The 22,128-nt window shown below is 45.4% G+C and overlaps 1 protein-coding gene across 3 annotated transcripts in view; it reads left to right on the top strand.

The window, feature by feature from the left end:
• Positions 1-22,128, top strand: part of TCF20 (transcription factor 20) — a 110,916-nt gene that overhangs the window by 42,620 nt on the left and 46,168 nt on the right. For all 3 annotated transcript variants that reach the window (XM_032270204.1, XM_032270203.1, XM_032270202.1), the window contains exon 2: positions 16,065-21,758. In XM_032270204.1, the coding sequence (XP_032126095.1) occupies positions 16,101-21,758 (5,658 nt within the window). In that variant the 5' untranslated portion in view covers positions 16,065-16,100. The remainder of the gene's footprint in view (positions 1-16,064; positions 21,759-22,128) is intronic.

Genomic DNA, 22,128 nt, shown 5'->3' with positions numbered 1-22,128 from the left:
TTTTTTTTTTTTTTTTTTTTTTTTTTTTTTTTTGGAGACAGAATCTCGCTTTTTCACCAGGCTGGAGTACAGCGGAATGATAGCTCACTGCAACCTCTGCCTCCCGGGTCCCAGCTATTCCCCTGTCTCAGCCTCCCGAGTAGCTGAGATTACAGGCACCAGCCACCATGCCCAGCTAGTTTTTTGTGTTTTAGTAGAGATGGAGTTATACTATGTTGGCCAGGATGGTCTCAATCTCCTGACCTTGTGATCTACCCGCCTCCGCCTCCCAAAGTGCTAGGATTACAGGCATGAGCCACCGTACCCGGCTGGTAAACTTCATTGTTATCATTAATTACTCTTAGAGATAAGGTCTCTGTTGCCCAGGCTGGAGTGCAGTGGCACAGTCATAGCTTGCTGTAACCTCAAACTCCTGGGCTCAAGCAGTCCTCACTTTAGCCTCCTCAGTAGCTAGGACTATAGGTGTATGCCACCATGCTTGGCTATGCTTTTTTTTTTTTTTGGTGGACGCTATGCTGCCCAGGCTGGTCTCAAACTCCTGGTGTCAAACAATCCTTTCTCCTCTGCCTCCCAAAAGTACTGGAATTATAGGTGTGAGCCACCAGGCATGCCCACTTTATTCTATAAGCTTTTTGTCTATTTAAATTATTATTTGAGACAGAGTCTTGCTGTGTCACCCAGGCTGGAGTGCAATGGTGCAATCTTGGCTCACTGCAGCCTCCATGTCCCAGGTTCAAGTGATTCTCCTGCCTCAGCCTCCTGAGTATCTGGGACTACAGGAACATGCCACCACACCTGGCTAATTTCTGTATTTTTTTTGGTAGAGACTGGGTTTCTGCATGTTGGCCAGGCCGGTCTGGAACTTTTGACCTCATGTGATCCTCCTACCTCAGCCTCCCAAAGTGCTGGGATCACAGACGCGAGCCACCACACCTGGCCATACTTTTTACTTTTTAAACACTTTTGTTAAAACTAAGTCACAAACACATGCATTAACCTAAACCTACACAGGGTCAGAATAATCAATATCCCTGTCTTCCAGCTTCACATCTTTTCCCACTGACAGGTCTTCAGGGGCAGTAACACACATGGAGCTATCATCTCTTATGATAACAATGCTTTCTTTTGTTTGTTTGCTTTGGTTATTTTTTGAGATAGTCTTACTGTGCTGCCCAGACTGGAGCACAGTGGCATGATCTCAGCTCACTGCAACCTCCGCCTACCAGGTTAAAGTGATTCTCTGCCTCAGCCTTCTGAGTAGCTGAGATTACAGGCATGCATCAATAGTTCCAGCTGAGTTTTGTATTTTTAGTAGAGACAGAGTTGTGCCATGTTGGCGGGGCTGGTCTTGAACTCCTGGTCTCAAGTGATCTGCCCATCTTGGCCTCCCAAAGTGCTGGGATTACAGGCGTGAGCCACTGTGCCGCCCTTTTGGTACCTCCTGCAAGCCCTGACTGTGGCTGTTTTACAGTTAAGTTTTTTTAAATTTTTTATTTTTTTGGGACGGAGTCTCACCCTGTCACCTGTGCTGGAGTGCAATGGCGCAGTCTTGCCTCACTGCAACCTCCACCTCCGGGGTTCAAGTGTTTCTCCTGCCTCAGCCTCCCGGGGAGCTGGGATTACAGGCACGTACCATCACACCTGGCTAATTTTTTGTATCTTTAGTAGAGACAGGGTTTCACCATGTTGGCCAGGCTGGTCTTGAACTCCTGACCCCCTGATCTGCCCGCCTTGGCCTCCCAAAGTGCTGGGATTACGGGCATGAGCCACTGCGCCCGACCTGTAACATTTTTTATTTTGATTTATTTTTCGAGATATCTTACCATGTTGCCCAGGCTAGACTTGAATTCCAGGGCGCAAGAAATCTTCCTGCCTCAGCCTCCTGAGTAGCCAGGAATACAGGCACATGCTCCCACATCCAGTTTTAGTTAACTAGAATTCCACATAGGATACATAAGCCAGTAACATGATTTATTAAGTACTGTACTAGTTGTATATGCTATGCTTTATATCACTGGCAGTATAGTAGGTTTACACCTGCATCACAATAAACAAGGAGGTAATACATTGCATTATGATAGCTACAAAGTCACCAGGCAATAGAAATTTTTCAGCTCCATTGTACTCTTAATGGGACCACCATCGTGTATGTCTTCTGACCCTTTCTTCACTGTACTGCAGTTGTGTTACTCTCTTGTAGGGTTTGAGGCTTTTCAGGATAGAACAGTGTCCCAGTTATTTTCCCAGGTCCAGTAAACAGCCCAGCACATGGTAGATGCTTAAAAGCAACAGTAGAAAAGAATGATTGGATGTTTGCTGTTTATGGAAGTTACAGACTGGATATCCTGCTGTTCCCTTAAACCTAGATCTCGAAATCCTAATATCACCTTTCTCCCTCCCTTTTTTATTCTGTGCTAAGCTTAAACAGGTCACTTGCCCCTCTGCTCCCACAGCTGTGTGCTTACCTTGCCATTCCATAATTATGGACATCTCTTTTGTGGCCATACTGCATGACTCGCCAGCATGTCAGATGTCCAACGTGTCACATTTGCTTGGGCTCCACACTGCCTTTCCTCCTTCCTCGCAGTTTCTTTACTCTCCTTTTCTGGCTTCTTTTCCTTTTTCCCAACTTCTAAGTGCTAGAGTGATTTCAGGGATCAGTTACTCCAACTTAATCTCTGGACCAGTGATTTTAGATCTTTTTGCCAGCCATACCAAATGCCAGTCAAGTACAAACACTACGCCATCTTGCGCACACACAGAACAACAAACAAAAATTTCACACAACAGTTCTTACACTTCATAAGCCATGGACTCTGTTATTTTCCATTCTGCTCTATTTTATTTATTTATTTTTTTAAGTGCTTTCATGACCCACTAAATTGATTTCACAGCCTGTAGTTTGAAAAACTGTTCTGGGTGATCTCATCTACTCTGTTGGCTTAAAATACTACCTCTGTACTAATGACCTTCCCATTTTTATCTCTACCCCACCTTTGCTTGGTGATCCAGTCACACTAGGTGTCTCTCTGCCGTTTCCATGTGGGCGTGCAGTGGAAATTGCGTGTTGCCGTGTTTGGCAAAGCACTCTTGATTCCCTTTACTAGCCTCATTCCTCTTCATAAATGGTGCCATGTTTGCAGTTACTCTGTAAGGGACGGTGGTGGAGTACAAGCTCCCAAGCCGCTGCCCAAGCTCAGACCTGAGGCCTTAGGCAGCTACTAAACCTCTCTCTACCATGTTGTCTTCATTTGAATAAAGTGGGGTTGTCAGCTGTACCTCTTAGAATGAGTGTGACAGTTGAATGAATTTTTACCTGAAAAGACGTGGAGCAGTGGCTGGCACAGGGCTTGTGTTTAACTAGCATTGGCTGCTGCTGTTTATCATTGTTACTGTGTCCTTTGTATGACCATGTATCACCACCTCTGTCAATACCACAGTCACCCATGAAACCAGCATCCTTTAACCAGACTACCAGCTAACTCACTCCCTGCTCCGTCCTTGGCTCTCCCCTGGTCGGTTTCCCACAAAACAGCCAGAGGAACTATTTGAGAACTGAAACCAAAGCATGCCACTCTATAGCTTAAAACCCTCCAAACGCTTCTAATAAAATTTAAACTTCCCCTGTGGCTCTTAATTTTCATAAGACCTTTCACTGGTACTTCACGAACAGTAACATGTGTGACTTGCTAGTGACCTTGTTAACGTGCAGAATCTGATCCTGTAGGTCTGCGGGGCCTGAGATACTACATCTCTAATAAGCTTGACCAGGTGAATATGGTAAACATCACTGTGGGATGAGTTGCCATCGGTCTTCTTCTGATGCATTGCACTGGGAAGAACACACCACTGTGTGTCTGGTATTGCTAAGAAAGCATGACCTGAGTCTGGTCATGAGGAAATACAGATCAGATTGAAGGTCATCCTGCAAAATGAAAAGACTTATATTCCGGCAGGGACATGGAAGTCAGGAAGAGAAAAGGGAACTATTCCAGATTGATTGACACTGGTGAGACACAGCTCTGGGCTAGACTCCCAGACCAGAAAGGAAAAAGAGACATTGTTGAGACAGTTGATAAAATTCAAATGGGGTTGAGACTGTAGTATCAGTGTTGATTTCCTGATGTGGAGGCTTATATGCTGGTTATGGAGAAGAGTGTCCTTGTTTTTGGAAGTAACTCACTGAAGTATTGAGCGACGATGGGAGGCTTCATGTCTTTAGCCTGCTCTCAAAGGGGTCAGGAAAAGGTAATGGAGCAAATGATATAAAACCATCAGTTGGGAGAGTCTCATTGAAGAGGTTGTGTGAGCACTTTGAACTATTCTTGCACTTTTCTGTACATTTGAAATTTATTATTTTTATTTTTGAGGCAGGGTCTTGCTCTGTCTCCCAGGCTAGAGTGCAGTGGCGTGATCTCGGCTCACTGCAGCCCCTACCTCCAGGGTTTAATTGATTCTCCTGCCTCAGCCTCCAGAGTAGCTGAGACTACTGGCACATGCCACCATGCATGCCCAGCTAATTTTTGTAGTTTCAGTAGAGACAGGGTTTCACCATGTTGGCCCAGATGGTCTTGATCACTTGACCTTGTGATCCGCCTCCCTCCGCTACCCAGAGTGCTAGGATTACAGATGTTAATCACTGTGCCCAGCCTAATTTTTCTGTTTTTAGTAGAGATGGGGTTTTGCTCTATTGGCCAGGCTGGTCTTGAACTCCTGGCTTCATGTGATCTGCCTGCTTCTGCCTCTCATTACAGGTGTGAGCCACCATGCCAATCTTAAAAAATATTTTTTAATACCTGATTGAGATTTTTGACTGGGACCCTGTTAGAATTTTATAAACTTATATGGAGACTTAACATCTTTATAATACTAGTCCTTTTTATCTAGTATATTGTTTGTTCTGCTAGTTTGTTTCTTTCATTTTGTTTTGAGCTTTTTTGTGTTGTTTAGTAAAGTCTTTAATTTTCATGATACAGCTTTTGCCCACTTCTACTTTGGAATGGTCATTGATGTCTTTTGAATTTTAATTCAGAATTATATTTGTTTTATTATTTCTTTTTTAAAGACAGAGTCTCACTCTGTCACCCAGGCTGGAGTTCGGTGGTGTGGTCTTGACTCACTGCAACCTCCACCTCACAGGTTCAAGTGATTCTCCTGCCACAGCCTCCTGAGTAGCTGGGATTACAGGTGTCTGCCACCATGCCTGGCTAATTTCTGTATTTTTAGTAGAGACAGCGTTTCACCATTTTGGCCAGGCTGGTCTTGAATTCCTGACCTCAGGTGATCTGCCTGCCTTGTCCTCCCTAAGTGCTGGGATTACAGGAGTGAGACACCATGCCCGGCCTCAGAATTATATTTGAATGAATTATAAAATGAAACATCCTTTTAGCCTGTAAGTGGCAACACTGATTACTTCCCTTTTGCCTCTGAAGGTTTAGAAATTATGTATTCATACAATGTTAAATAAAAAAATACATTCAGTGACATCTCAGAAGCCCCTAGGCTCAGCATTTAAGAAAATTCCACAGGAGCTCTAGCTGACCCCAGAGGTGCCACTGCTCCTACCCTTCTTCTGCCTTCTTTCTGGGAACTGTTTGGCCATCCTACTCACATATGTGGTCATCTGAAGTGATCTTGGGATGCCCCTGTGAAAGGAAGAGATAACCATGGAGTGGTTACCATAGGTTACCATAGGGCCCAGGTACCTTTGGTCTATTCAGGAGCAGATTTATGGCATCTCCATGCAGAGTTGCAGTAGCATGTGATGGATAGGATACTTGCAGCCTCTTGGCTCTTTGAGATTATGTCTAATAATAGACTTGCCCACTGTGGGATGGAATTCAGCTGTTTTTAGGCCCGATTCTGAAAAATAACTTGGAGCCAGTGATTTTGTGTGCACACTTACCTGGGCACCATGGTGTCCAGCATTGGTGCCAGGTTTCTTAATGGTGAGGCCCTGTCTGGCAGTCTCCTCCCTTCCCCCCTGCCTCTATCTGACTTGTGGGATCCTGTGCCTCTATTTTTTTCCCTTGGGCAGAGCAGCAGTTTGCTGTCAGTGGGAACAGATAAGGTAAGATACTGTTGAGAATAGTGTAAGGGTTGTCATTTTTAAATGAGGTTAATGACATTTTAAAGTGATTATTTTGGCCAGACTCTGTGGTTCATGCCTGTAATCCCAGAACTTTGGGAGGCCCAGACAGGTGGATCACTTGAAGTCAGGAGTTCAAGACCACTCTGGCCAACATGACGAAATGCTATCTCTACCAAAAGTATAAAAATTAGCCAGGCGTGGTGGCATGTGCCTGTAATCCCTGCTACTTGGGAGGCTGAGGCAGGAGAATTGCTTAAACCTGGAAGGCAGAGGCTGCAGTGAGCCAAGATCACGCTACTGCGCTCCAGCCTGGGTGACAGGGTGAGACTGTCTTAAAAAACCAAAAAGTGATTATTTCCTACACAAAAAGTAATGTAAACAAATGAAAAGGGAAAAAATACTTCTACAATTCTGCCACTTTGGGTAGTCCAGAAGGTTTCCGTTTTCCCCATTGTTCCCTTTGGCCTGGGACTAAGTGAATGCCTCATTTCAGATGATTATAATCATAGCACAGGTATGAGTTGATGTGAGCTGTTCTTTTCATCTGATACTACATAATCTTTTATGACGCTAGAGTCTTTGCAATTATTTATAATAATTATTATTTCTTTGAGTGGATATACCATAATTTGCTTAATCAATTTTGAAATCAAGAGATTGTTGCCAGTTTTTTCTTCTAATACGTATTGCTGGGGTGAATATGTTGGTATTTTGTTTTTTGTTTGGTTGATTTTAATTACCAGTTTTCTTTTCCAAAGAGTCATAATCCTTTTTGCTGCTTTTGTTATTTTTTGTACCACCTTCAGCCTAACCTAACCAGATGGGATATCATCTTTTAAAATTTTTTTTTTTTTTTTTGAGACGGAGCTTCACTCTTGTTACCCAGGCTAGAGTGCAATGGTGCGATATCGGCTCACCGCAACCTCCGCCTCCTGGGTTCAGGCAATTCTCCTGCCTCAACCTCCTGAGTAGCTGGGATTACAGGCACGCGCCACCATGCCCAGCTAATGTTTTTGTATTTTTAGTAGAGACGGGGTTTCACCATGTTGACCAGGATGGTCTCGATCTCTTGACCTCGTGATCCACCCGCCTTGGCCTCCCAAAGTGCTGGGATTACAGGCTTGAGCCACTGTGCCTGGCTCATCTTTTAAATTTTTTAGGAAATTTAATAGTTACAAATTTATGCTCTCCGTTTTTGCTTGCATACATTTGATCATGATTGAAGGTGGATTTTTTTAATAGCTTACATGGCTAATAGGAGTTTTGACATCCAGAAAGCAATCTTCTTAGATACGTAGCATTTCTTGAGGATTTCTTTTTCTCTAGACAAGGAACTGACTTGCAGATTCTGAGTTTCTTTCAGACTTTCTGGCCTCCCAAGTCAGGGAGGAAGCCAGCACGTTCATTACACTTCCTCTTATTCTGAAGGCCTATTATACTAAGGTAACTTTTAGCCACTGAGGAAAATATAGGCTCTGCCCATGTGCAAACAGGACATAGAACATGAAATACTAACTCATTGAGCAGATCTTTATGCCTGATACACTTAGGAAGATCCCACATTTGTACACACATAAAAGAGATGATACAGGTATTGTAGATATATGTAGGTGCAAGCAGTCAACAACTTCTAGCATGCTTCCGAAGCTCACAGATTGGGAAATACCAACTGGGTTTTGCAGTGGGCATTCTATAACTTACCTCATTGTTTACCATGAAGATTTTGCTTGTTTAACTTTTGAGTCTCCACTTACAAAAGGGACTACTAACATTTCTTAGATCATGGTGAGGATGAAATGCATTAACATTTGTGCAAAGCAGCTGGTAAAGTGTGTCACATATGTTAGGCATGTAATAACTGAGGGATAGCCACAGTTATTAGAGATCTGACCCATATGTGTGTCAGGATTTTCAAAAACATGGATTTGCCTAATTTGTGGTACAGTGAAAGAAAGGGTTATGGGCTCTAGAATCAAAGGAATTGAAGTTACAGAATGTCAGCTGCAACTTGTCCTAGAGGAGTGACTTTTGGGAAAAAATTATTATATAAGTTTTTCCTCCCTCATTGATTAATTGAGATACAGGTAAAACCACACAGTGACTGGCATATATAGATAAATAAATGCATGCCATTTATTAAGTAATTTATTGAGACAGGGTCTTGCTCTAGCACCCAGGCTGGAGTGCAGTGGCATGCAGCCTCGTCTCACTGCATCCTCTGCCTCCCCAGGCTCAAGTAATCCTCATACCTCAGCCTCTGGAGTAGCTGGGACTACAGGCACAAGCCAATATACCCAACTAATTATTTGTGTCTGTGTGTGTGTGTGTTTTTAAGAGATGGGGTTTTCCTATGTTGCCCATGCTCGTCTCCTCAGCCCAAACAGTTTGCCTGCCTCAGCCTCCCAAAGTGCTGGGATTATAGATGTGAGCCACTGTGGCTGGCTATTTTTATTTTATGAATAGTACATACCTTAGATACTGGTTAAAGGTAAATACTTTACTTGGTTTGTTTTTACTAAGTGAGGTAAAGCCAACAAATCACCTGTCTAGGGGAAGATTTGTAGAGAAAATCACATAGATAACACATGTTAGGAGTTCTTAAGATACAGCAGGACATGTTTTAAAAAGAGCTCTTAAGAGGCTGAGTGCAGTGGCTCATTCCTGTAATCCCAGTACTTTGGGAGGCCTAGGCAGGCAGATCACCCGAGGTCAGGAGTTCGAGACCAGCCTGGCCAACATGGTAAAACCCTGTCTGTACTAAAAATACAAAAAAAATTTGCAGGGTGTGGTGGCACATGCCTGTAATCCCAGCTATCTGGGAGGCTGAGGCAGGAGAATCACTTGAACTCGGGAGGCGGAGATTGCAGTGAGCCGAGATTGTGTCACTGCCTCCAGCCTGGGCGATGAGTGAAACACGGTCTCAAAAAAAAAAAAAAAGTTCTTAAAAACTATGTGACCTCACATGGCAAGAAGAGATTTATGGTCCTGGGGGATGCATAAGAGAAGGCTCCAAGGTGAGAGTGGGCTAGTGGCACAAAGGGGCTGAGCAGGCTTGTTTGAGAGGTTGGGGAGGAGCAGAAATTGTGTTGGGAAGATGTCATGGGCTTTCAGGTCCTGTGGGGAGTGTGGTGGTGTCAAAATGCCAGGTAAAGAAAAGAAGGTACCGAGAAAGAGAATGTTTCAGGTGTTACTGTAGCACAAGAAAGATGGAGTGGGAAAGGGCAAATACAGTAAAGAGTAGTGTCATGATGAGGTAGCATGACGAATACTGTACAAAGTCAAACTGAAAGGTTAATTTGGGCTTATTCTAAAGCTTCTTGCTTGGGATGACCATGGCTTGCTTTGAGAGTAGGCAGTTGGGTCGTTTGAGGAAGAACAACATTTTCTTTGTCATTGAAAATGAGTTAGTTACTGCTTAATGATAAATATATTTTGTTATCTTTATAGAAATGATTACAGCCACAAGTGACACTGTCCAGAGTCCTTAAGTGACTGATCTGCCTAGAGGGCCAGAGACCTTGTCTATGACTCTGCGTGGTCATTAAACTCTTTACCATATGGTTAATGAGTCCCAGAGACCCCAACACATCCTTGGCGTTCAGAGCCCAGCACCTCCTTCAACTCTCTTGATGCCGTCTCATCCTCTTTTGAACTGTGGGCATTTCTTAACTTTCTTGCAACTTGGCTGCACATTTTGTCTGACATTTCTAAGTGTTTTGTTGAGGGAGAATTTTTAGTTCCTGTTCTGTGTCATAGTGCATGAAATAAAAGTCTCTCATTCCTCAAGTGATAATAGTCTACTCTGAAATCCTAGGAATGAGAAAAACTCTTATCAGTCAGGGTCCCAATGGAAAACAGATGGTACACTCGGTACTTTGAGGAGTGCTTAATTGTATCATTCAGGGTTCATTCAGGAAAAGAGAGGTTTTCTGTTGCAAGTGTGAATGGTTTTGATATAAGAATTAAGGCTTTACCCAACCCTGGAAGAACTGGAATTGGGAAGGTTCCTGATGATTTCCGACTGAAGTGCCATAGTGTGTGGTTTTTATGAGTTCATTGGGAAGCCCCTATGAATCCATGTATCTACCTCCGGGGAGCATCATCAACCTCTACTTTTATTCTACCTTCTAAATCTCTCATGTGCTTCTCACTACAACCTTGATGCTAGGAAAGGGTTCTGGAACAGTAGTTCTAAGCTTCCGATCTGCAAAGGAAAGCTTAGAGAGAGGGTGGTCGCAATGCTGAGCTGACAGTGCAGAAGATTAATAAAGGGACTGTTTGTAAAGGGTGAGCAGGGTTTGGGGAAGCTGGCAGAAAAGTGAAGTATTCTGGGCTGGCAGTAGCAGGGAGTTGTTACCTACTACGTTCTAGACCTGAAGGGCAGAGGATGAATTGTTTGCTGGAGCTTGGAGAAAGTGGCTATATGTTCATGTTGCCCGATAGAACTGCAGCCATTGGTGGAGAGCCTCATCCAGCCTCAGTAACTTGGGGTGGAAGCCAGGAGAGTAAGTTCCTCTGTCTCACTTTCCTCCTCTCCTGCCTCTTACCAGGAAAACTGGGCCAGAAGGCAGAGGGTGGTGGGGCTTGTTAGTTGTCCGTCTAGTGCCCCTTCTAGGGCATAGAGTAGGGTAGAGATGGGTGAGGAGTGGGCGTGGGGGCAAACAATATCCCCCCCCCCCCAGCAGCTATAACTAGATGCATCATTGTCAATATCTTGAGGATTTAAAGGCAAAGAAGGGGAATAAGTAGAAAATCAGTGGTTAAACCTGACATGAAAGAGGATGAAAAAATTAGCTGGGCCAGGTACAGTGGCTGAATTCTAGCACTTTGGGAGGTTGAAACAGCAGGATCGCTTGAACCCAGGAGTTTGAGACCAGCCTGGGCAGCATAGTGAGACTCTGTCTCTATTTTTTTTTTTTAATTATAAAATTTAGCCATGCATGGTCCCAATTATTTTTTAAAAATTAGCCGGGGGGCCCATGCCTGTGGTCCCAGCTATTTGGGAGGCTGAGGCATGAGGATTGCTTGAGCTGGGAGTTGAGGCTGCAGTGAGCCTGTGATCATGCCACTGCATTCCAGCCTGGGCAACAGAGTGAGACTTTCCAAAAAAAAAAACAGAGAATGGATTGGGAAGTGGGATGATGCTGGACATGCGGAGGAAGAAGGACAGAGAAAGCCAGTGTTGGTTTTCTATGAGAGGGCAAGGTCATCAGCCCTCCAATAGGATGAGGATAAAAAGTCTGCAGCTGGTTATGAGTGAGTTTGTGAGGTCAGCATACGGAATTTGGAATGTATAGGCACAGAGTTCTGGACCTTACTAATATACCTCCACAGCCCTTCTGAAACTGTTAAAGTTCGGAATATATGAGAAAAACAGGAAAGGGAGAGTCAGTATGAACAGGAAGTACATTGGTAGATCTTTTTTATTTATTTCTTGAGACAGAATATCACTTTGTTGACCAGGCTGGAGAGCAGTGGCGAGATTTCAGCTCATTGAAACCTTTGCCTTCTGGGTTCAGGTGATCCTCCCGTCTTAGCCCCCTGAGTTGCTGGGACTGCAGGCATGCATCACTACACCTGGCTTAATTGTTGTATTTCCTATAGAGATAGGGTTTCTCCATGTTGCCCAGGCTGGTCTCAAACTCCAAGCCCAAGCGATCCCCTTGCCTCAACCTCCCAAAGTGCTGGAATTACAGGTGTGAGCCACTGTGCCCAGCCTCTTTTTTAGAGTATGTATGCAAGTTCCTTGGGTGACTTACTCCTTTGGGGTATCAAATTTTCCTTACTACTGTTTGTATTCATTTTTCATTTAAACAAAGGAATTCAGGTACTTACTATCACTAATCACAGTGCTTTAAAACTGACTACACTGATGCTTTTCTTTTTTTAAGATGATGGGATAGCATTGGAATTCTCTCTGTTAGTAGTTTTTGTTTGTTTTTGTTTTAGAGACAGGGTCTCTGTCACCTAGGGTGGAACACATTGGCACATTTATAGCTAATTGCAACCTCGAACTCCTGAGTTCAAGCAATCCTCCCATCTTAGCCTCCTGAGCAGCTGGGACTGTAGTCACACCTCATCACACTGTGCATTAAAAAAAAATTGTTTTTTGTTTTTGTGTTTTTGGTAGAGATGGGGTCTCACCATGTTACTCAGGCTAGTCTTGAACTTCTGACCTCAATGATTGTCTCATCTCAGCCTCCCTAAACACTGGTGATTACAGGTGTGAGCCACCTTACACAGCCTATTACTTTTATAGCTCCAGGTTTACATTTTCTGTTGTTGATATATACTACTTGGTTTTCTTAATTGGTTTACTTGGAATTCCTGAAAAAGATAAACCTGGACAACCACCTTCTGGTACTTGGGTGCTTCGTGTATGCTAAGAATATTTAGCATGACTGGAACCCTGCAAGGAGGTATTTGGCCATGGATTTTTTTAATTCCATAAAACAGAACCATAACAATAGGGAAAGGGGCATAATACAGAACAGGAAATCTGCCGGGGAGGGCTGAGAACAGACCTGAGATGGAATTGTTCCTGTATCTGTTTTTCCTGTCTGGAGATAGGGCAGCCTGAGGCCTGATGTGCTGATGTTTAAAGTGGCCTTTAGCTCTTGGTGGCTCCTATTTAGGAGGAATATGGAGCAAGTGGCAACATTGTTTATACACTCAGATCTTCAGAAGCCCGGTTTTATTTCCAGAAGGATTAATTAAACAACATGTAACATAGTTTTTTATAGATAGTATCTCTTGAGAAAGCTTTTCATTAGTTTAAACTGCCAGCTTTAATGTTTTTGTTCAATTTAGCCCCCATTCAGCCTTGTTTTATCATTTAGAGAAGGCCACTGGCACTGAGGAGTAGAGCAGGAGCACATCACAGGCAGAAAAAATTATTAATACTTATGTAGACAAAATTGCTCTTGGTAGTCCTAAGAATGATGGGGGAGGTGAGAAGCCAGTTGGAACAGTATGGAGGCCCTTATGAGAGGGCAGTGGTGAAGGGACAGATTTATTGTGGGTGGCTACCCACTTTCAAGGCCAACCTGACAGGACAACTGGCACCTTTTCCTGACCGTATGGAAGACCCTCTGGGCAGTGTAATGTTAAGAACATGGCCTGTGCTCAGCCCTGCTGCTTAGGAGCTTTGTGAACTCTGCTTCTGTTTCCTCATCTGTGAAACGATCGTGTTAGTGTTGTAAAGATTAAATGAGTTAGTGTATGTGAAGTGCTGGAACAGTGTCAAATGTCATCATCACCATTTGAACAGCTATTACCTACTGCCCAGCAGATTCATTGGCACAAAGCAACAGCTGTCTGTTGCAGAGGCATTTTGAATAGGATGAGAAGCGATTTCCTTTAGATTGTGACATTATTTGTACATAAATGTTTAATGATGGTTTTGGGTCATATGACTGTATTTCAAATTTAAGGAAGTAGACCCTTGTCTAGCTGTTTTAGACCTAAGATATTTCAAGATGTGGGTCAGGCTTTTAAAATTTGGAGTTACTGGCCATCTTCTGCTCTAATCCATATTTACTTTCTGAAGTCTTTCCTCACAGTTCTCATGTGGACTCAAGCTGGGTCTCTCCCTTAGAACTGGACCCATAGGAGTTTACAGACGAGGTCTTCAGCATCCTCCAGCTCCGCTTTTAGGTTGATCATACTCTATTTTCAATTTCTGCAGTTCCCTCATGTCACTCCCACAGCACCATCTCTGAATATGTGAGTTCTAGCCCAATTCTCTTAAGGCCTAGTTCTTACACCGTTTACTCATTCACACAGTCTGCCGTGTGGTGACATGAGGATTACAGCAAGGAATAGGCAGTCTCTGCCCTTTAAGAAGTTTACGTTTTAGTCTGGAGAGAGACAGACAGTAAACAAGTAGCATGTATGTGTCTGTTTGGAATAAGTACAGAGCCAGGCAGGGGATGAAACAGGGGAGGGAGTTAGAGGCAGGGAAAAGGTGTAGAGCTAGCTGTTTTTAATAGAATGACCAGAGAATGAGTGACATTTGCCCAAAGACTGGAGGGGAGAGCAAGCTGTCTTGCAATGGGAGAAGAACGTGCAGGTGAGAACAGAGGTCCTAGGTAGATATGTGGTGGGCCTGTTCCAGGAACAGGGAGACTCTGGGGCTAGAGCAGAGAGTGGTAGGGGAGGAGGTCAGAGAGGTCTTGGGATGGGAGCAGGGCCTTCCAGACCATTTTCGCAAGGAATGAGGTAGGAGCCACTGGAGGGATTGGAGAGGATGAATCTGACTTACATTTAAGAGAATCGTTGACTTTGCTGCAGGCAGCTCCATTTTCAGCTCCCCCAGGGGAACTAGAAAACTAGCTTCATAAAAAACAATTGTAACTAAACTGTCTATTAGTACCTTACTTTAGCCCCTTTGTGTTTTGAAACTTGTTTTTTTAAATAATTGGTTCTAAAGTTTGGAGCAGTTTGGCCTTATCTGTTCATTTCTGACTGAGGATACAGGCCCAGGCAAAAGGAAAAAAAAAAAAAAATGGCTCGATTGATTAAGAGAGATTAAGTGGCTGAGTCAGATAACTTTGGAAAGAGTCTGGGTCCCTAGGCTTGAAGAATTCCTATTTTCCTCTCTGTTTTTTGCTGTCCTCCAAGATGATTGCTTCAAATTCTTCTTTCATAGTAATGGCCAGTAATAACTGAATTTTAAAAATGTGGCAAATAAAAATACCACTTGGCGGGTAAAGGTGCTGGAACTTATTGGAAACCCCCCAAAATAATCTGGAAGGATAGTCACTGCTATTCACTGGCTCGAATCTAGCCCTTTGTACCTGGAAATTGAGGGAGAGTGGTTGAGAGAGGGGTGCCTTCAAAACAATCATATGCCACAAAGAGGTTGACTCCAAAGTTTGTGTGGAACCCATACGGACTGAGTGTCCTGGAGTCAGCAGTCATTATAGGTAGTTGGCAGTTATAGTAAACCTGCAGTAATGTGCATTTGGATGTAAGGAATCAGCTGAAGTTCTCTGGCCCATTCTGTTTTGTGTTGGAGAGTGGCGATCAGCCAGAGTTAAAACCCGCAGTTCAGTGATCACTCTAACACATGAAAGCAGAGAAATGAAAGTAGTGGCTTATGTCTGCAGTCCCAAAACTTTGGGAGGCCGAGGCAGGAGGCTCGCTAGAGGCCAGGTGTTTGCACTGAGCTATGGCTGTGCCCTTGCATACTCCAGCCTGGGCAACAGAGTGAGACCTTGTCTCAAAAATAAAAAAATTTAAAAAAAGAATTTGTTTTTTCTTACCCATCCCACCATAACTGAAAAACTTATTGAAAAATTGCTGTTTTTCATTGACAGTAATAATGCAACCCTATATTTTAATTCAGTTGAGTTTGGGGGCTCATTTGTCTAATAATAAAGGCAATTACTAGATATATGAGACATACATGTTTTTGCTATATTGGATTTGTATGCACTCAGAGCATTTCTTTTCATTCTGCTAGAGATTCCTGCCTCACTCTTCAGGGCATTTTTCTGCATATGTGCATTTTTAGAAGTGGATAGGATAAAACATAAAAGATGAAATTCAAGGCCAGGCGCGGTGGCTCACACCTGTAAATTCAGCACTTAGGGAGGCCAAGGTGGGCAGAACATGAGGTCAGGAGGAGTTCTTGACCAGCCTGGCTGGCATGGGGAAACCCTGTCCCTACTAAAAATACAAAAAAATTAGCCGGGCATGGTGACACACACCTGTAGTTCCAGCTCCTCCGGATACTGAGGCAAGAGAATTTCTTGAACCCGGAAGGCGGAGGTTGCAGTGAGCCGAGATTGCACTACTGCACTCCAGCCTGGGGGACAGAGCAAAACTCCGTTTCAAAAAAAGAAAAGAAATTCAGTCAGCTTCATTTGGGCATCTGAATCATCTTATCCCCTCCATCATCTAGACTTGATTTTATTTGTACCAAGAAGATGCATGTCTAATGTTTTTATTTCTTTTCTTCTGTTTCTAGGAGGGCTGTTGGCCTGCTGCTGTGCTGCTGAACAGTATGCAGTCCTTTAGAGAGCAAAGCAGTTACCACGGAAACCAGCAAAGCTACCCACAGGAGGTACACAGCTCATCCCGGATAGAGGAGTTCAGCCCTCGTCAGGCCCAGATGTTCCAGAATTTTGGAGGTGCAGGTGGCAGTAGTGGTGGCAGTGGCAGTAGCAGTGGTGGTGGACGACGAGGAGCAGCATCTGCTGCAGCAGTGATGGCTAGTGAGACCTCTGGTCATCAAGGTTACCAGGGTTTCAGGAAAGAGGCTGGAGATTTTTACTACATGACAGGCAACAAAGACCCCGTGGCTACAGGAACCCCACAGCCTCCTCAGCGAAGGCCTTCTGGGCCTGTGCAGAGCTATGGACCCCCTCAGGGGAGCAGCTTTGGCAATCAGTATGGGAGTGAGGGTCATGTGGGCCAGTTTCAAGCACAGCACTCTGGCCTTGGCGGTGTGTCGCATTATCAGCAGGATTACACAGGGCCTTTCTCTCCAGGGAGTGCTCAGTACCAACAGCAGGCTTCCAGCCAACAGCAGCAGCAGCAAGTCCAGCAGTTGAGACAACAGCTTTACCAGTCCCATCAGCCCCTGCCGCAGGCCACTGGCCAGCCAGCATCCAGCTCATCCCATCTACAGCCAATGCAACGGCCCTCAACTCTGCCATCCTCTGCTGCTGGTTACCAGTTAAGAGTGGGTCAGTTTGGCCAACACTACCAGTCTTCTGCTTCCTCCTCTTCCTCCTCCTCCTTCCCTTCACCGCAGCGTTTTAGCCAGTCTGGACAGAGCTATGATGGCAGTTACAGTGTGAATGCTGGATCTCAGTATGAAGGACACAATGTGGGTTCTAATGCACAGGCTTATGGAACACAATCCAATTACAGCTATCAGCCTCAATCTATGAAAAATTTTGAACAGGCAAAGATTCCACAAGGGACCCAACAGGGGCAGCAGCAGCAGCAACCGCAGCAGCAACAACACCCTCCTCAGCATGTGATGCAGTATACCAATGCTGCCACCAAGCTGCCCCTGCAAAGCCAGGTGGGGCAGTACAACCAGCCTGAGGTTCCTGTGAGGTCCCCCATGCAGTTTCACCAGAACTTCAGCCCCATTTCTAACCCTTCCCCAGCTGCCTCTGTGGTTCAGTCTCCAAGCTGTAGTTCTACCCCATCTCCTCTCATGCAGACTGGGGAGAATCTCCAGTGTGGGCAAGGCAGTGTGTCTATGGGTTCCAGAAACAGAATTTTACAGTTAATGCCTCAACTCAGTCCAACCCCATCAATGATGCCCAGTCCTAATTCTCATGCCGCAGGCTTCAAAGGGTTTGGACTAGAAGGGGTACCAGAAAAGCGACTGACAGATCCTGGGTTGAGTAGTTTGAGTGCTCTGAGTACTCAAGTGGCCAATCTTCCTAACACTGTACAGCACATGTTACTTTCTGATGCCCTGACTCCTCAGAAGAAGACCTCCAAGAGGCCCTCATCTTCCAAGAAAGCAGATAGTTGCACAAACTCTGAAGGCTCCTCACAACCCGAAGAGCAGCTGAAGTCCCCTATGGCAGAATCGTTAGATGGAGGCTGCTCCAGCAGTTCAGAGGATCAAGGCGAGAGAGTGCGGCAACTAAGTGGCCAGAGCACCAGCTCTGACACCACCTACAAAGGTGGAGCCTCGGAGAAAGCCGGCTCCTCACCGGCACAAGGTGCTCAGAATGAACCCCCCAGACTCAATGCTAGTCCCGCAGCTAGAGAAGAGGCCACCTCCCCAGGTGCTAAGGACATGCCATTGTCATCTGACGGGAACCCAAAGGTCAATGAGAAGACAGTTGGGGTGATTGTCTCCCGGGAAGCCATGACAAGTCGGGTAGAAAAGCCTGGTGGACAAGATAAAGGCTCCCAAGAGGATGATTCTGCAACCACTCAAAGGCCACCTAGCAATGGTGGAGCAAAGGAAACCAGTCATGCCTCACTTCCCCAGCCAGAGCCTGCAGGAGGAGGAGGGAGCAAAGGAAACAAGAATGGCGATAACAACTCCAACCATAATGGAGAGGGAAATGGCCAGAGTGGCCATTCTGCAGCAGGCCCTGGTTTTACAAGCAGGACTGAGCCTAGCAAATCTCCTGGAAGTCTGCGCTATAGTTACAAAGATAGTTTCGGGTCAGCTGTGCCACGAAATGTCAGTGGCTTTCCTCAGTATCCTACAGGGCAAGAAAAGGGAGATTTCACTGGCCATGGGGAACGAAAGGGTAGAAATGAAAAGTTCCCAAGCCTCCTGCAGGAAGTGCTTCAGGGTTACCACCACCACCCTGACAGGAGATATTCTAGGAGTACTCAGGAGCATCAGGGGATGGCTGGTAGCCTAGAAGGATCCGCAAGGCCCAATGTCTTGGTTAGTCAAACCAATGAATTAGCTAGCAGGAGCCTTCTGAACAAAAGCATTGGGTCTCTATTAGAAAATCCCCACTGGGGCCCCTGGGAAAGGAAATCAAGCAGCACAGCTCCTGAAATGAAACAGATCAATTTGACTGACTATCCAATTCCCAGAAAGTTTGAAATAGAGCCTCAGTCATCAGCCCATGAACCTGGGGGTTCCCTCTCTGAAAGAAGATCAGTGATCTGTGATATTTCTCCACTAAGACAGATTGTCAGGGACCCAGGGGCTCACTCACTGGGACATATGAGTGCCGACACCAGGATTGGGAGGAATGACCGTCTCAATCCAAGTTTAAGTCAGTCGGTCATTCTTCCAGGTGGTTTGGTGTCCATGGAAACAAAGCTGAAATCCCAGAGCGGGCAGATAAAAGAGGAGGACTTTGAACAGTCTAAATCCCAAGCTAGTTTCAACAACAAGAAATCTGGAGACCACTGCCATCCTTCTAGCATTAAGCATGAGTCTTACCGTGGCAGTGCCAACCCTGGAGCAGCAACCCATGATGCCCTTTCAGACTATGGCCCACAAGACAGCAGACCCACGCCAATGCGGCGGGTTCCTGGCAGAGTTGGTGGTCGGGAGGGCATGAGGGGTCGGTCTCCTTCTCAATATCATGACTTCGCAGAAAAATTGAAGATGTCTCCTGGGCGGAGCAGAGGCCCAGGGGGAGACCCTCATCATATGAATCCACACATGACCTTTTCAGAGAGGGCCAATCGGAGTTCTTTACATGCTCCCTTTTCTCCCAACTCAGAAAGCCTGGCCTCTGCTTATCACGCAAATACTCGGGCTCATGCTTATGGGGACCCAAACGCAGGTTTGAATTCTCAGCTGCATTATAAGAGACAGATGTACCAACAGCAACCAGAGGAGTATAAAGACTGGAGCAGCGGTTCTGCTCAGGGAGTAATTGCTGCAGCACAGCACAGGCAGGAGGGGCCACGGAAGAGTCCAAGGCAGCAGCAGTTTCTTGACAGAGTACGGAGCCCTCTGAAAAATGACAAAGATGGTATGATGTATGGCCCACCGGTAGGGACTTACCATGACCCCAGCGCTCAGGAGACTGGGCGCTGCCTATTGTCTAGTGATGGTCTGCCTAGCAAGGGCATGGAATTAAAGCATGGCTCCCAGAAATTACAAGAATCCTGTTGGGATCTTTCTCGGCAAACTTCTCCAGCCAAAAGCGGTGGTCCTCCAGGAATGTCCAGTCAAAAAAGGTATGGGCCACCCCATGAGACTGATGGACATGGACTAGCTGAGGCTACACAGTCATCCAAACCTAGTAATGTTATGCTGAGACTTCCAGGCCAGGAAGACCATTCTTCTCAAAACCCCTTAATTATGAGGAGGCGTGTCCGTTCTTTTATCTCTCCCATTCCCAGTAAGAGACAGTCACAAGATGTAAAGAACAGTAACACTGAAGATAAAAGTCGCCTCCTTCACCCATCGAAGGAAGGCGCTGATAAAGCATTCAATTCCTATGCCCATCTTTCTCACAGTCAGGATATCAAGTCTATCTCTAAGAGAGACTCCTCCAAGGACCTTCCAAGTCCAGATAATAGAAACTGTCCTGCTGTTACTCTCACAAGCCCTGCTAAGACCAAAATACTGCCCCCACGGAAAGGACGGGGATTGAAATTGGAAGCTATAGTTCAGAAGATTACATCCCCAAATATCAGGAGGAGCGCTTCCTCGAACAGCGCAGAGGCTGGGGGAGACACGGTTACTCTTGATGATATACTCTCTTTGAAGAGTGGTCCTCCTGAAGGTGGGAGTGTTGCTGTTCAGGATGCTGACATAGAGAAGAGAAAAGGCGAGGTGGCCTCTGACCTAGCCAGTCCAGCAAACCAGGAGTTGCACATTGAGAAACCTCTTCCAAGGTCTTCAGAAGAATGGCGTGGCAGTGGGGATGACAAAGTGAAGACAGAGACACATGCAGAATCAGTTACAGCTGGAAAGGAACCCCCTGGTGCCATGACATCCACAGCCTCACAGAAGCCTGGTAGTAACCAAGGGAGACCAGATGGTTCCCTGAGTGGAACAGCACCTTTAATCTTTCCAGACTCAAAGAATGTACCTCCAGTGGGCATATTGGCCCCTGAGGCAAACCCCAAGGCTGAAGAGAAAGAGAATGATACAGTGACGATTTCACCCAAGCAAGAGGGCTTCCCTCCAAAGGGGTATTTCCCATCAGGAAAGAAGAAGGGGAGACCCATTGGTAGTGTGAATAAGCAGAAGAAGCAGCAGCAGCCACCGCCTCCACCCCCTCAGCCCCCACAGATACCAGAAGGTTCTGCAGATGGAGAGCCAAAGCCAAAAAAACAGAGACAAAGGAGGGAGAGAAGGAAGCCTGGGGCCCAGCCAAGGAAGCGAAAAACCAAACAAGCAGTTCCCATTGTGGAACCCCAAGAACCTGAGATCAAACTAAAGTATGCCACCCAGCCACTGGATAAAACTGACGCCAAGAACAAGTCTTTTTACCCTTATATCCATGTAGTAAATAAGTGTGAACTTGGAGCCGTTTGTACAATCATCAATGCTGAAGAAGAAGAACAGACCAAATTGGTGAGGGGTAGGAAGGGTCAGAGGTCACTGACCCCTCCACCTAGCAGCACTGAAAGCAAGGCACTCCCAGCCTCGTCCTTTATGCTGCAGGGACCTGTTGTGACAGAGTCTTCGGTTATGGGGCACCTGGTTTGCTGTCTGTGTGGCAAGTGGGCCAGTTACCGGAACATGGGTGACCTCTTTGGACCTTTTTATCCCCAAGATTATGCAGCCACCCTCCCGAAGAATCCGCCTCCTAAGAGGGCCACAGAAATGCAGAGCAAAGTTAAGGTACGGCACAAAAGTGCTTCCAATGGCTCCAAGACGGACACTGAGGAGGAGGAAGAGCAGCAGCAGCAGCAGCAGAAAGAGCAGAGGAGCCTGGCTGCGCACCCCAGGTTTAAGCGGCGCCACCGCTCGGAAGACTGTGGTGGAGGCCCTCGGTCCCTGTCCAGGGGGCTCCCTTGTAAAAAAGCAGCCACTGAGGGCAGCAGTGAAAAGACTGTTTTGGACTCGAAGCCCTCTGTGCCCACCACTTCAGAAGGTGGCCCTGAGCTGGAGTTACAAATCCCTGAACTACCTCTTGACAGCAATGAATTTTGGGTCCATGAGGGTTGTATTCTCTGGGCCAATGGAATCTACCTGGTTTGTGGCAGGCTCTATGGCCTGCAGGAAGCGCTGGAAATAGCCAGAGAGATGGTGAGTATAAGAAATCTCTTACCAGCTTGGGATTTTTATTTCATTTGATTCCTTCTCGCCCATGTTTTTGTTATGTATTACATGATTATTCCTCCAAATTAAACCACCTATCCCTAAATGATGGATAGAAAATGAAATAGGTAATTTGGAAGATTTGCGTAAACTTCTAAAATCATTTTTCATTTTTTGAAATCTATAATACTTATGAAGCGTACTATATTTCTTTCTGAAACATTTCATTTCTTTAGGATTACTAACTCATGTGTTCATTTGCTTTTTATTTTTTTGGGCCACATCTTTTCTAACCCACACTTTCAATTGGGATATTTATTCTTTAGACCTATTAACTGAATAATCAGAGCCTAGTTTA

This window comes from Sapajus apella, unplaced genomic scaffold (assembly GCF_009761245.1).
Source record: "Sapajus apella isolate SASKATOON/1434 unplaced genomic scaffold, GSC_monkey_1.0 scaffold205, whole genome shotgun sequence".
Lineage (NCBI taxonomy): Eukaryota > Metazoa > Chordata > Mammalia > Primates > Cebidae > Sapajus > Sapajus apella.
The sequence above is the reverse complement of the archived record's forward strand: the minus strand, read 5'-3'. Positions and strand labels throughout refer to the sequence as shown.